We start from the raw sequence: 14,631 nt of genomic DNA on the forward strand, positions 1-14,631 counted from the left end.
GAGGAGGTCATTGTTTGATTAAAGGTGGATCATAATGCATGGTTACAAGAGTCTGAGTTAAGATTGCACAGGCAGCCCTAACTGTTGTTTATTGTTGAATGCTTGACTTCTCTCCTTTAATGTTGTCTTTGTGCAATATTAATATGTGCAGTTGCATCAGAGACTGGTATATATCCAACTTGGTATTCCAACCTATCCAGGTAAAAAGGAAAGAAGTCAACAGAGAGTAGATGAACGGATGATAAGAGAAGTAAAGTGTGCCTGTAAGGTTGCACTAGCTGAAATGTGTTATGGTTCACATAACACATTTATTTTCAATAACTTATTTAAGTGTATAAATATACGTTTAGCAGCCTAACTGTGGTGACCCATGTCTGAATATGTTGACCAAAATATTAGCCCATCTATCAATTCACTTGAGCTGTTGAGTCAGTCTTGCACCTGTTGAGCTGATGGTATTCCCCTAGAACCTTATAAATTATTTTAATACTGATAACTATTCAGAATTATTTTTTTACTCAAGTGAAGATGATTCACAATAATTAAAAGCAAAACATTGATTATAAAAAATAACTTTCTCAGAAAATTTATTGGAGCCACTCTTCTCAGCAATGAAGTTGAAGTCTCTAATAACAATGACTTCTGCCTCCACTCTGCCTTAGTCCCTCAGTCTGCAGCTTTGTTAAGCCTTAGGAGAACTTGCACATTATCAGCAAGGATCATGTGCAGAGTCAAATATAATGGAAATAAGTTAGAGAAACTTTGTTGCTATGTTGGGAAGAGTTTTTGCTTGCAACTGTTTCTACCTATTATTTATTTGCTTTGGTTTTGGATTTTTGTTTGTTTGGGTTGGTTTTTTTTGTTTTGTTTTGTTTTTGGAACAAAGTGCTCCAGCATATAAATGCTTTATTTTGATGCATCATCTTGAACTTGATTCAACTTGATGCACATCTTGACTTCTTTTTCTTTTGTTTGGATTTTGCTGATTTTCCTACATAGTATATCTGATGTTAAAGCATTCTGTTTTAAAGGCTGCTGAGTGACTTGGCCAAAGTCATATAAGACTTGAATATCAAAAGTATTGAATGCCTCAGCAGTAACTCCAGTCAGAGCTGAGGATGTATAACAATCAGGCCTGTGATCTTTCTGTTCTTTAATGTCAGTATCAGTAAAATATAGCATAATATCTACTCAAAGGTAGTCAGCTGGGTGGATAACTGCAAAACTACTGTTTTCTGTTTAGCGCTTACGAAGGAGTTTGCCTCCAGGTCTACTGAGACGAGTGTCATCAACTTGGACCACAACAACGTCGGCAACAGGATTACCTACCTTGGAGCCAGCACCAGTGAGAAGGGACCGTAGTGCCAGTATCAAACCTTATGAATCTTCTTCATCCAGGTAAGAAAATTATCTTCTTTTCTGTATATACCTTTAGGGATATGTCCTTCTTTCTTTGTGAATACAGAGGTACCTGAATATGTTACCTGGTTTGGGGAAATTATAAATCAAAAGCATTAAAAAGTTTCTATCATTTCTTTCATTGGGGATTTTTGTTAAGGGAGACAATCAGTGCCTTTACATTATACCAGTTGGTCACAAAAGTAAACTTAGGAAGCATTAGAATCCAAAAGCTTCAAGGAGTTAGAAATGGGGGGATTTTAAAAGATGATATTAAGCCCAGAACATGGAGACTTGAGGTCTCTGCAACATTCATTTCTTGTTTCCTCATATGATCATTAATTGTGCATCTCATTTTAAAACATGTATAGTTATATCAGGGGTGGGCAGTTATTGGGCCTGCAGGCCACATAGGCAGTTTTGGGGAGCTATCACAGGCTGGTCAGCACCCCTTCCCTCCTCCCCCGCAATAGCCCATGTGCCCTGTAACTCCTCACCACCATCAGTGCCCAGCAGCAGCTGAGCGCACAGCCCCAGTCCCAACCCACTCTGGACTCACCACAGCCAGAGCAGAATAACTCCGGACCAGCCGGGACCCAAACAGCACCTGGGCTAGGCAGGATCAAGGGACCCACCACAGGCCATATCTGGCCCATAGGCCATATTTTGCCCACCTCTGAGTTATATGTTACTATATAACAACAAGGAATTCTAAGGTTTGGTTTAGTGGATCCAGTGATATCATTTTCAGAGCACTACAGGTTTTCAAGGTCCTATGTTACTATAGTACGGTAAAGTCTATTCTGGTGAGAAAGCTAAGTCATTCAATGTATTACAAACAACAAGGAGATCAGTCACTTAAGTTGAAGCAGAGGATGCCATGGAAGAACTTAATTCCGAAAGGCATGGTCAAAAACTGGTTTGAAATCAAAGAGTTGTAGAAAAGAAGAACTGTTCCAGGCACTAAAAAGGCCCTTTGATGCCAAAAAGAAGAGTTAAGAAACATAGGTATGAACAGAGTATAGTACATGAGGATTTGAAAGCAGAGGTGTAGATTGGTAGAGACACCTGTACCCAAACCAGTTTTAACTTTTTCACTGTTTCTGTCTTTGTCAGCCATACAATTTTATGGAGGGTTTGTTGACTAGTTATTACAAATATTTTGTTTTTATACCTAGTTATAACAAAGAGCTAAGCTTCTCATTCATGCATATGTAAAGCTTACACAGTTCCTTATGCCTTCAATTGCTGAAGATTCAGGTAATTTCAAACCATCTTCCAGGCTGCAAACAGAACAGACACATATAATATTGCAGCTACAAAAGAGGATGAATTTGTAGGGCCAGGATGGCGATAAAACCTGTAAAGGGGAAAAATGTGATGCTGTCATGAGTCTAGCCTAGGATTCATGTTTTCAAATATCTGGAGGTCTCAGAACATCTTAAAAATCAAGTTTGAGAGCCACAAATTGACTTAAACAGGAGATGCATGGCCAAATTTAAGTCCAAAATTAATTTCTTGCCACCTAAAGTCTCCTGGAGCCTAGTTTCCTAACATTAAAATTTCATAGATCATTAAGGTCTGCTTCTGGGTACCCAAGGAAATCCTCATTCTTTCCATTGTTTAGGTATCTGAGCTATCTTACACCTAACGCCCATCATGACTCACAGATTATCTCATCTGCAGAACCCAATCTTAGAATCTGCAGAAAACAGAAGTAGTAGAGTTGGCTGTGCAATTTTTCATCCAGTAATTCTTCAGTTAAATTATTCACCCAGGATGTGAAAGGCCTTAATAGGGACTAGAAGAGAGTTCTATGTACCCAAAACTTGAATAATATCATGCTCTTTGTCCCAATTTATATTTAATTATTCCATTCAAAGTGACATAGCTTCAACAATAGAGGTTGAGTACCCTGCCTCAGAGTATCTCATATCCTTAGCTCTTATGAGGAGCGTCCTGTTAGGGTACTATCCTATGAGGGTAGGGCTCATGGTTCAAATCCCCTCAGACCTAAGAGGGAGTTTCTCAGAATTTTCCTATGGAGCTATTCAAAAAAAGGAGGGCAGCAATAGCGTGCCAAATGCTCCTCCTGTTCCAGCTGCATTTGTGAGAAAAGGATGACTAACTCCAAGAATGGGTTCAAGACTGCGATCTCCTGTTGGAGGTAAGCCCAAAGTAAGGTGCCTAAGATAGTGAGAGAAGTAGCATACCCCTGACCTCAATGTTTCCTGCTAGATGGCTCAAGTGAGTCCCCACTCAGTGTTTTGGCTTTTGTGTGCTTAAGTACTTTATTCCGATTATATATGGAGCCTAACTCCACCTAACTCAGCATTGAAAGTCCACCGAGTGCCCAGGTGACTGAAAAGTAGGCACTGCTCATCAGTCATCTTTGCAGATCTATCTCTAAGTAGCCCAGTAAAATGGAATATAAAGAAGATAAAGCCATGGGGGAATATTTTTCAAGCTACTGTTTTTTCTGTGATTCACAAGGCTCTTTTGATTAATATTGTTGATTCCAGTCTCACACAGAATATAAACTTGCTAAGATGGTGATCTGAAGAGAGGCAGAGGGGAGCAATTAAATATTACTTTTGGCAGTTTTCTACCATTATGTAATTCCTTATGATGAGCCAACTAAATGGGCCATCAATTCTCCGTGAGTTTAAGGTCACCAAATATATAATAGCTCTGTCAAGCTTCCCAGCCTACTGTATTCAGATCTTTGCTTTACAGGAGGAGAAACAATGTGTACAACAGAAGGGAAAAGTGAGGCTGATAAGTCTAGCTTAAACAATGTTTTCACAAATAAGATATGGATTGAGTGGGAGAACATTTGACATTTATTCAGCATTTTCAAGGAAGAAGGTCATCTCCTGTGCACTGAGCCTGCTCAACTAAGTTTGGCAAAATATGGGTAGAAGGAGCAAGAAAAAAGTATAGTTGATGCCCATTGTAATCAAGGCCACAGAAAAACAATGCAGTTGAACAGTGACAGCTGCTTCAACCATCTCTGTAACATTTGTACTTCTCAGTCCTATCATGAGAAATAGTCTATGAATGCCCGTACTGGACTTGAGCTTCATTTTGAGCCCTTACCTGAATTCCATAATCTTCTCCATGACCTTTTATTGGGTTATTTTAAAACGTTAAATGGGTTATTTTAAAACGTTAAATGAATTGAATAGGTATGAAACAAAAATAGCAATACTGCAAGTTTTCCCTGGGATGATTCATTCCAGCTCTGGACCCTCCCTCATTACAAATAATCATCATAAAATCCAAGTAACCTAATTTATACTTCTAAGAATCCTTTTTTGCTCTGCTCTGGCAATATAAAAGGGCCTTAACGTGGACATATATTTTATGTTGTTTATTTTAGGCTCCTTCACATCAGCAGTGCATCATATTTGTGTAATAATGGTGACTTGTGCTCTGTTTTACAGCACTGACCCTTGGAACAGCTCAATTCTGATGACCATCACAAAAAGCAGATCTTTTTCAGCCTCCTATGCAATGGCTGCTACAAACCATTTGAATTCCAAAAGGCAGACCCGACAAGGTGAACAGCTATTTCTGATTTTTTGTTTTAGTCAAGTTCTTTTTAGCTAAAGCTGCAGTATATTGAGATATACCTGTTTTTACTCTCTCTACATTCTTTCTTCTCACTCACTTTCCAATAATTGAGACTTTAGTTATTTCCCTCAGTTAAGGACAAAATGCTTCAAAATTCTATAGCTAATATGAGTGTTAGTGTTATAAGATAAGGCTTTTTGGCTGTTGAAGTGGTGAAACAACTACTGCATGTTAAATTCTGCCTGGAGTTATAACAGGAGGTAAAAGGATTCAGCTCATTTCAGACTCTTTAATAACAAAAAACATAGCCAGCCTTTACTTTTTTTTCTAAATGTATTGTGACAAGTGGCATTATGTGATGTTCTCAGTCAGTATTTTGAGTCATTAATGGAATGTCATCTAATGTTTTAGCCAGAAAAAAAACAATGAGAAAAGATAGTTTCTTAACTGATGATGAATGCAATAAAAGGGTTTTGGGGAATTGTATGTGATCTACCAATGGCTTTCTCTTTGGTTATATTAGAAGCTGAGGGAATGGATACCCATGCTGTTAGATGTAATAAAGAATAATACAATGCGATCTCTTGCCTAAATCAGTGGGCTTCAGATAAATTTGTGCCTGCTCGCTTGTTTCCCTGAAGTAGGGAAACCCCAGGGGCCAAATAAATGTAAGCCTGATTTTCAGGCCTAATCTTGGTACCCAGAAATTGAGAGAGCTCAATTAGAGACCAATTATGAAAACACACCTGCATGGTTTTTTCATCACTGTTAGCCCCATTTGATAGAAAATACTGTTTTTTTCAGTTTCCAGCAAACATCTGATCTCTGGTGAAATCTTGGCTTCATCAAAGTCGATGGGAGCTTGGCAACTCTTTAGCTGTCAAGCTTCTAATAGTTGAACATATTTGAACTCAATGTAATAATATACATACACTGTGTAGTTTTTTTTAACTATGTTTTAGTTGACACGGAGCAATTTTTTTTTCTTTTGGCAGTTGTTTTTGTGGCCAAAGGTTAATTACAGACAGCATTGTGCTGGTCTAAATTCCCTTTCTCATTGGCTTAGTGTGCTGCTTCACTTCACTTCCTAGTCTAAACAGTTACCTAAAGATTGCTGTAGGATGCTATGTTGTTTCTGAGGTGTCTGAATTTCAGCACTGAAGAGAGATCTGAGTGGACAGTGTATGTCCATATGCGCTGCTTAAAGCAGATTAGGATTTGGGCACAGACATAGTCAGACAACACACAAACTAAAGCACAAGTAGAAAAATATTACCATAACAAATCTGTTTCTTTATGACCAATAAAGTAACAGAGAGCTAATCATATATTTCCGGAAGAAATATACACTTTTCCAAGGCCAACAACGTTAAACCTATGATCTAATTTTCAGCTCTTACTGACTTGGTAGGCATTTACAACCTGTTTTCAAGTCTGCAAGTCAAGTCCTTGAAATGATCCACTGGCTGGGAAATTGGCTCCGTGGACATTGAAGTCAGGAGTGGACCGGCCAAGTTCGCCAATGACACCAAACTTTGGGGCAAAGCATCCACGCCAGAAGATAGGCGGGTGATCCAGGCTGACCTGGACAAGCTCAGCAAATGGGCAGACGAGAACATCATGGTGTTTAACACCGAAAAATGCAAGGTTCTCCACTTTAGGAGGAAAAACCTGCAGCACCCTTATAGGCTCGGCAGTGCTACGTTGGTTAGCGCTACAGAAGAAAGAGACTTGGGGGTCATCATTGACCACAAGATGAACATGAGCCTGCAATGCGATGCTGCAGCTAATAAAGCGACCAAAAGGCTGGCTTGCATCCATAGATGCTTCTCGAGCAAATCCCGGGACGTCATTCTCCCCTTGTACTCGGCCTTGGTGAGGCTGCAGCTGGAGTACTGCGTCCAGTTTTGGGCTCCACAATTCAAAAAGGATGTGGAGAAGCTGGAGAGAGTCCAGAGGAGAGCCACGCGCATGATCAGAGGTCAGGAAAACAGATCTTACGATGACAGGCTGAGAGCCATGGGACTCTTTAGCCTGAAAAAGCGTAGGCTCAGGGGTGATCTGATGGCCACCTATAAGTTTATCAGGGGTGACCACCAGGATCTGGGGGGAACGTCTGTTCACCAGAGTGCCCCGAGGGATGACGAGGTCAAACGGTCACAAACTCCTGCAAGACCGTTTTAGGCTGGACATAAGGAAGAATTTCTTTACTGTCCGAGCCCCCAAGGTCTGGAACAGTCTGCCAGAGGAGGTGGTTCAAGCACCTACATTGAACACCTTCAAGAGTAAATTGGATGCTTATCTTGCTGGGCTCCTATGACCCCAGCTGACTTCCTGCCCTTTGGGCAGGGGGCTGGACTCGATGATCTCCCAAGGTCCCTTCCAGCCCTAATGTCTATGAAATCTATGAAATCTATGAAAATCAGTGCTAAAAGTTGTCTGTTTTCTGCCTTCCAAGACACTTAAAAAGTTATCTCCATCCAGTAGGGAAATAAGCTAGAAAATATTTGAGTTCCCTTCTGTTGTTAGCAATTCTAGTAGATGTTTCTCCAAGAAAATTTCAATATCAGCTGAACTTCTCATGTTGAAGCTTAGTCTCTTGGTATTTGGATCTTTTTAAAATCATGAATCGGTAATAAACAAATTTTTAATGTAACAATGCAAAGAATAGGTATCATGGTTTCATAGTTGGTAGGGTCAGAAGGGACCTGAGCAGATCATCAAGTCTGACCCCCTGCCATGGAAGGGAAGAGTATTGGGGTCAAACGACCCCAGCAAGGTGATTGTCTAGCCTTAACTTAAAGACCCCCAAGCTAGGAGCCAGCACCACTTCGCTTGGCAGTGAAGTAGCGCCTTCTGATGTCTAATCTGAATTTACCCTCTGCCAGCTTGTGACCATTATTCCTGGTCACTCCTGGTAGTGCTCGGGGGAACATGGACTCCCTCAGTGCCTGCTGGTCCTGTCTGATTAGTTTGTAGATGGCCACTAGCTCCCCTCTCGGCCTTCTCTTCTGGACACTGAACAGGTTCAGGTCCCATCGCCTCTCCTCATAGGGCCTGCCCTGCTGCCCCCTGATCATGCAAGTGGCCCTCCTCTGGACCCTCTCCACGTTGTCCACATCCCTCTTGAATTGCAGCACCCAGAACTGGACGCAGTACTCCAACCACAGCCTGACAAGATGCGTCTGTGGATGCATGACAAGGTGCGGTTGGCCTTCCTGACTGCATCCCCACGCTGCCGGCCCATGTTCATCTTGGCATCAGCGATGACTCCAAGATCCCTTTCTGCCTCTGCACTGATGAGAAGGGAGTTCCCCAGCCTGTAGGTATGCTGCTGGGTCTTCCTCCCCAGGTGCATCACCTTGCACTTGTCAGTGTTGAATCCCATCCTATTCTCATCCACCCACCCCTGTAACCTGTCTAGGTCTGATTGCAGCCTATTGCTCCCTTCTAGCATGCCCACATCTTAGTGCCATCAGCAAATTTGAAAGGGTGCTTTTTACCCCCTCGTCCAAGTTGCTGATGAAGATGTTAAACAGTGCGAGGACCGAGCCCTGCGGGACCCCGCTGCCCACATCCCTCCAAGTAGAAAATGACCCATCCACCACCGCTCTCTGGGTACGGCCCTCCAGCCAGTTAGTGACCCATTTGACTGTGTAGGTGTCAACACCACAGTCTCCCAGTTTTTTAATGAGAACGAGGTGAGAGACCATGTCGAAGGCCCTCCTAAGTCCAGGAAGACTATGTCCACTGCTACCTCTGCATCTAAGGATTTGGTGACCTGGTCATAGAAGGCCACCAGGTTGGTCTGACAGAACCTGCCTCTAATGAACCCGTGTTGTTTGCCCCTAAGCATAATCTCCCCTGCTGGCCCTCACGGACATGTGCCAGGATAATTCTCTCAAAAATCTCACCCAGGATTGAGGTTAAGACTAACTGGCCTATAGTTTCCCGAGTCCTTCTTCCTCCCTCATCTTTCCTCATTATTATTACTAATCAGATCCCTTATATCCCTTATCCTTGTTCAGTAATCCCCTGCTTGGAGACTGTTTATTTTTACATATTCATTAGATTTTGAAAATGTGTTTTTAATTATACTGTAATGACATTATCATTTGAAAACTCATGCCTATTAATGATTTTTTTCTTGGAAGTGCCTCTGAAGAAACCACAAATGTTTTCATCTGCAGTCTCATGTCATATCAGTATCACTGTTTTATTTCTTTCCCACTACACTGGAGTTTAAACAGGGCTGAAACAGATGGATTTACTTGCATGAAATTTCCCCCCTACTATTGTTTATCTTCTTTTCTTTGGTTGTTCAAAGTTGCATGTGTTATTATGCACATGCACACATGCGCATGCTTTTGGAAATAAATAATTAAACATTGGATTCCTAAAAGGAAGTTTGTATTTACCCACAAAATTTCTGTTTTGGCTCATTTCCTCCACAAATTATTTATACAACTCTTTAAAATTTCCAAAGGATTTCAGCTGAAAGTTGCTCATAACTAGCAGTAGAAAGCCAGCTGTAAACAGATCCTTGGGCAGATCCAGGATTTTGTTCAGGTCGGTGTGGGAGCAGTAACTAGCACTGTGGGGTGACTACAGCCCAGCTGCCTGCTTTCTTACCTTAACTGGTTCAGGGCTTTTAAACTGTCCTCAGCTCCTGACACCTCAGTGTGATCTGCAAGGAGGAAGGGGGCAGGATGGGGGAAGAAGGGGAGAAGGGAAGGTGCAACCGTTCCACTACACCCCTTTTATATCCACCCCTGAACAGATACAAATTCATAGCCACAAAAGCTCCACCTTAAATATACCAAATCAGATCTGGATTGGTGGAAAATGGCCTCATACACTCATTTCTCTAGTAGAGGTGAAGAATATCAAGTAAAATATACCTCCAAAATCCTTGATGACTAATAATACCCCATGAAAATAAGGGACTGATAAGCATTTTAAATATAGCACATAGCCATGGGATGGAAACAAAGCCAGCATTAGGGAGGGACAAATGAGGTTCCTTGGTGGGGCCCTGTACATTGGAAGAGAACTGGAGGGTTCATTTACTACAGGTGTGGGTAGATGAAACAGGCACTAAATTGAAGCTTTGGGTTTTAAAAAACACTGTTTCAATTTAGGGCTAATTAAACCCCATGTCACGCACAGCCTCCACTGACTTAACTGCCTTTCTGGTGGGCAGGAGAGGGGAGGGCAAGCTGCCAGTGGGCAGAGTGGTCCCTGGGCTGTGGGGAGCTGGTGCTTGCCTTCGCAGCAGTGGCACCCCTTCCCCCCCTCCCCCGGCAGCACTCAGCTCAGGTGGTCCCAAGGGGCACCTCTGTTGCAGAGGGAAGCACCAGGCCCCCACACAGCTCAGGCAGGCAGGCTTTGCGGGGAGGAAAGATCAGGCTTGCCACTTTTTCTGGGCTGCTGCCAGACTGCCTGCAGGGCTTCCTGCAGAGCCTTGAAGCTGCATGGAGCCCAGTACTTCCCTCCATGGCTGCAGAGACAGCAAACTAAAACTACTTGAAGGAGTTTTAGTTTGCTGCACCCTAAGTCATTTAAGGCTCATTACACTGCCCAATTTCCTACAGTGGCTGGAATTAATGCACAATATGTCGCTGAGGCATGCAAACGCTGATACCATTAAAGCGGTGCAAAATCATTTAGCGTGCTTTAAAGTGTCATGTGCAGACACCCCCCCATTTCATCTCCACATGGCCTGTGACACTAAGTCATGGTCAGTGAGGCAGTGACAGCCTGGAAGAGAAAGCTTACATCTTCCAAAGTGAATTCTGATGCTATAGTGAGTGTCCTATTTTGCCTTCCCTTGGCCCATATTCTTCAACTGATATCTTGTTTCCAGTACATAAATTATCAAGAGAAAAATGTGGTTCAAAAGTGCAAATTCATGGACCAGATTCTCAGCTGATAGAAGCTGATGTAAGTGTTGAAAATAATGAAGTCAAGGCAGTTTCTGCCAGCTGACCACTTGGCCCTCCATGAAGACTCTTTCTATTTAGCATTTATGTTGATGGTCTTGTGGGAGCCTGTGGATTTAAGAAATAATTCTTACTGCATACACTGAATTTATGAATATGGATTCTGCCCTTTTTTAACTGAAAAAACTATTTTTTTTGCTAGGTATCCCACCAAACATTTCACCTCTCACCTCTCCGTGCCATTCCCCTATCCAGGGGACTCCAGCTACCAGTCCCACAGGCAAAACCTCTACAGTCCAATTTCCAGATGCTACCGACACCGACACGAAGGAAGGCCTGAGGCCACACAAGGTTTTAACTTCTACTCAGAGTGCACCTAACCTTTCAGAGCAAACTCTACCACCCCCTGTTATCTGCAGCAGGTAAGATGCTAACTGGACACACATTAGAACCTCTGCTTGGTTTTCCACATAAGCAAATTATTCTACCTCATAAACAAGTTCTTTTGATTTCACTTCAGTACAGTATACTGATTGGATTGTCATCACATTAAAGCAGTTCAGGGTATACTAGTAATTGTGTACATACAAGGAAGTCATTGCTTTTAAAGGTCAAGCCATTTACAGTTTTTACCAAGGTCAAGCATATAATCCAAGTCGTAATTAATTTTCTGTGGCATTCTGGATCCCATTCTGGATTTTCATTTTAATGAGCTGTATTTCTTTTTCTGCATTCCAGTTTTTCAGACTGTATGCTTTACATATGGCACTAGGATTTTGAAAACCCCTGGCCAGTTATTGGCCTGGTTGTTGTTTCTGATGCAGGGAAAAGCAAAAATATTTCATATCCATGATTGTAATTGAAATTCAGATGGAATCTTCCGAGTTCTAGTCTCTTATCTTAGACACATTTTATAGTTTTGTCATTTGTGTTTAGCCCCTTGCCATACCATTTAAAAAAACCCATAATTTCTACACTATATTATACATATAGCTGACATTCTACTGTGTCTAGTTAAGAGTTTGTACCAATGTATATCATTAAATAAGAATCTCTACTACTGTTGGCTTTGACTCAGTAGATTTTATCTTTGCAGTGTTAGAGGCAAATATGTGGACTAATGACAGTAGTGATTACTTTATGGAAGTAAATTGCAATGAAGTGGTCTGTTGCTGCTGCTGAATAATACTATAAAATGAGCTAGTAATATGCTTTGAAAAGCTCTTAGAAACTGTTTGCTCTTATATGATGAGCAGTCAACACCTGGAAGCAAAGCTAACTTACCAAAAAAAGGCAAAGTTAAAATTAAACTCAATTAACGAATTCTACAGTATGTAGCCAATATTGAATAGTGGAAAATGTCAGTATCTTGATGTGGAGTATGGAAATCCTGTTCTAGACTGCCATGAAGATGGTTATATACCTCAAATAGCTCATTTTGGTCTTATCAATGAAATTTTTCTAACCTGGTATTAATTGGGAGAGACAATTTTCCCTTTCAGTTGAGAGAATGTTGCATGTGCTATCTCTGTGCCAAAGTACTTGTTTATTCTTTCTTGGAACCTTCCTTGTTTTTTGTCTAACTTTCATGTGATTTTCAGTTCATTCTGTTTTCATTATTTTTATAGAGTCTACTGAATGTAAAGTTGGATAGGAGGGATTAAAGATAAGGATTTTAGTTTGCTCAACAGAATTGTGGTCTGAAATGTTCAAATTTCAGTGCTAATTATTGACTTCATTGGGACCAGGATATCACTCCCATCCAATGTGTTAGATTGGTAGTATGAGATCAGTAACATCCTTAGGTTTGTTTTTTTTGTCCATGCTTGCGGGGGCTGGGGGGAGCATTTAAAGCAAGGGAGATGGAGAAGTGAATGTAATTGGCAATGGAAATATCTTTTCTCAAACTTGGATATTTATTATGTAAATTATTGGCCATTTATGATATCAGACTAAGTCTTACAATTCATTTATGTCAACAAAATTCTATGAAGACACTGGCAGGGTGCTTGTCTTACTCCTCACTAGTGCTGGACCACCTGAGATAATACCCTTCCATTGATATCACTTATGTCATAGGTCATAACTGGCATAAGTCTATGAAATGAATGTAAAGGTCCTTAAACAATGTTTCATAGATTTCATAGACATCAGGGCTGGAAGGGACCTCAGGAGATCATCGAGTCCAGCCCCCTGCCCAAAGGGCAGGAAGTCAGCTGGGGTCATAGGAGCCCAGCAAGATAAGCATCCAATTTACTCTTGAAGGTGTTCAATGTAGGTGCTTGAACCACCTCCACTGGCAGACTGTTCCAGCCCTTGGGGGCTCGGACAGTAAAGAAATTCTTCCTTACGTCCAGCCAAAAACGGTCTTGCAGGAGTTTGTGACCGTTTGACCTAGTCATCCCTTGGGGCACTTTGGTGAACAAACGTTCCCCCAGATCCTGGTGGTCACCCCTGATAAACTTATAGGTGGCCATCAGATCACCCCTGCGCCTGCGCTTTTCCAGGCTAAAGAGTCCCATGGCTCTCAGCTTATCATCGTAAGATCTGTTTTCCTGACCTCTGATCATGCGCGTGGCTCTCCTCTGGACTCTCTCAAGCTTCTCCACATCCTTTTTGAATTGTGGAGCCCAAAACTGGACACAGTACTCCAGCTGCGGCCTCACCAAGGCCGAGTACAAGGGGAGAATGACGTCCCGGGATTTGCTCGAGAAGCATCTATGGATGCAAGCCAGCCTTTTGGTCGCTTTATTAGCTGCAGCATCGCACTGCAGGCTCATGTTCATCTTGTGGTCAATGATGACCCCCAAGTCTCTTTCTTCTGTAGTGCTATGCAACGTAGCACTGCCGAGCCTATAAGGATGCTGCAGGTTTTTCCTCCCAAGGTGGAGAACCTTGCATTTTTTGGTGTTAAACACCATTAGGTTCTTGTCTGCCCATTTGCTGAGCTTGTCTAGGTCAGCCTGGATCACCTGCCTATCTTCTGGCGTGGATGCTTTGCCCCAAAGTTTGGTGTCATCGGCGAACTTGGCCAGTCCACTCCTGACTCCAATGTCCACATCATTAATGAAGATGTTGAACAGTATGGGTCCAAGGACAGAGCCTTGAGGGACCCCACTGGTCACAGGGCACCACAATGAGTGACTGCCATCAATTACAACCCTCTGGGTCTGACCACAGAGCCAATTTCCCAGCCAGCGGATCGTGGTGGAGCCAAGGCCACCACTGGCAGTTTGGCCAAGAGGTGATCATGGGATACCAGATCAAAAGCTTTTTTGAAGTCAAGATATATGACATCAATCTCTTCTCCCTCATCCAGGTGATAGGTCACCTGGTCATAGAAGGAAATGAGATTGGTCAAACAAGACCTACCCGCAACAAACCCGTACTGGCTATCCCTTAGGATGTTAGCCTGGGCCAGTCCATCAAGGATGGCCTCCTTAAACTTTTCTAAGATCTTCCCCCGGATAGAAGTCAGGCTAATGGGCCTGTAATTAGCCGGATCCACTCTCCTCCCTTTCTTGAAGATCGGCACTACATTGGCCTTCTTCCAGTCTTCAGGCACTACACCAGAGTGCCAGGAGTTTTCAAAGATCCGTGCCAGGGGCTGGGCTATGACTCTCACCAGCTCCTTGAGTACCCTGGGGTGCAGGTTGTCAGGGCCAGCTGACTTGAAGGTATCCAGCTTCTCAAGGTGTTCTTTCACGAGGTCAGC

General features: G+C 42.3%; 1 protein-coding gene across 1 annotated transcript in view; it reads left to right on the forward strand.

The window, feature by feature from the left end:
• The window catches only part of PDE3A (phosphodiesterase 3A), a 399,551-nt gene that overhangs the window by 322,441 nt on the left and 62,479 nt on the right, over nucleotides 1-14,631 (forward strand). Inside the window, exons 4-6 of the mRNA XM_090043568.1 lie at nucleotides 1,244-1,398; nucleotides 4,845-4,960; nucleotides 11,119-11,338. Of these exons, the coding sequence (XP_089899694.1) occupies nucleotides 1,244-1,398; nucleotides 4,845-4,960; nucleotides 11,119-11,338 (491 nt within the window). The remainder of the gene's footprint in view (nucleotides 1-1,243; nucleotides 1,399-4,844; nucleotides 4,961-11,118; nucleotides 11,339-14,631) is intronic.

The sequence above is a fragment of the Crocodylus siamensis genome, chromosome 4 (assembly GCF_052110815.1).
Source record: "Crocodylus siamensis isolate JL-2025a chromosome 4, ASM5211081v1, whole genome shotgun sequence".
In the NCBI taxonomy this organism is placed as follows: Eukaryota; Metazoa; Chordata; order Crocodylia; family Crocodylidae; genus Crocodylus; species Crocodylus siamensis.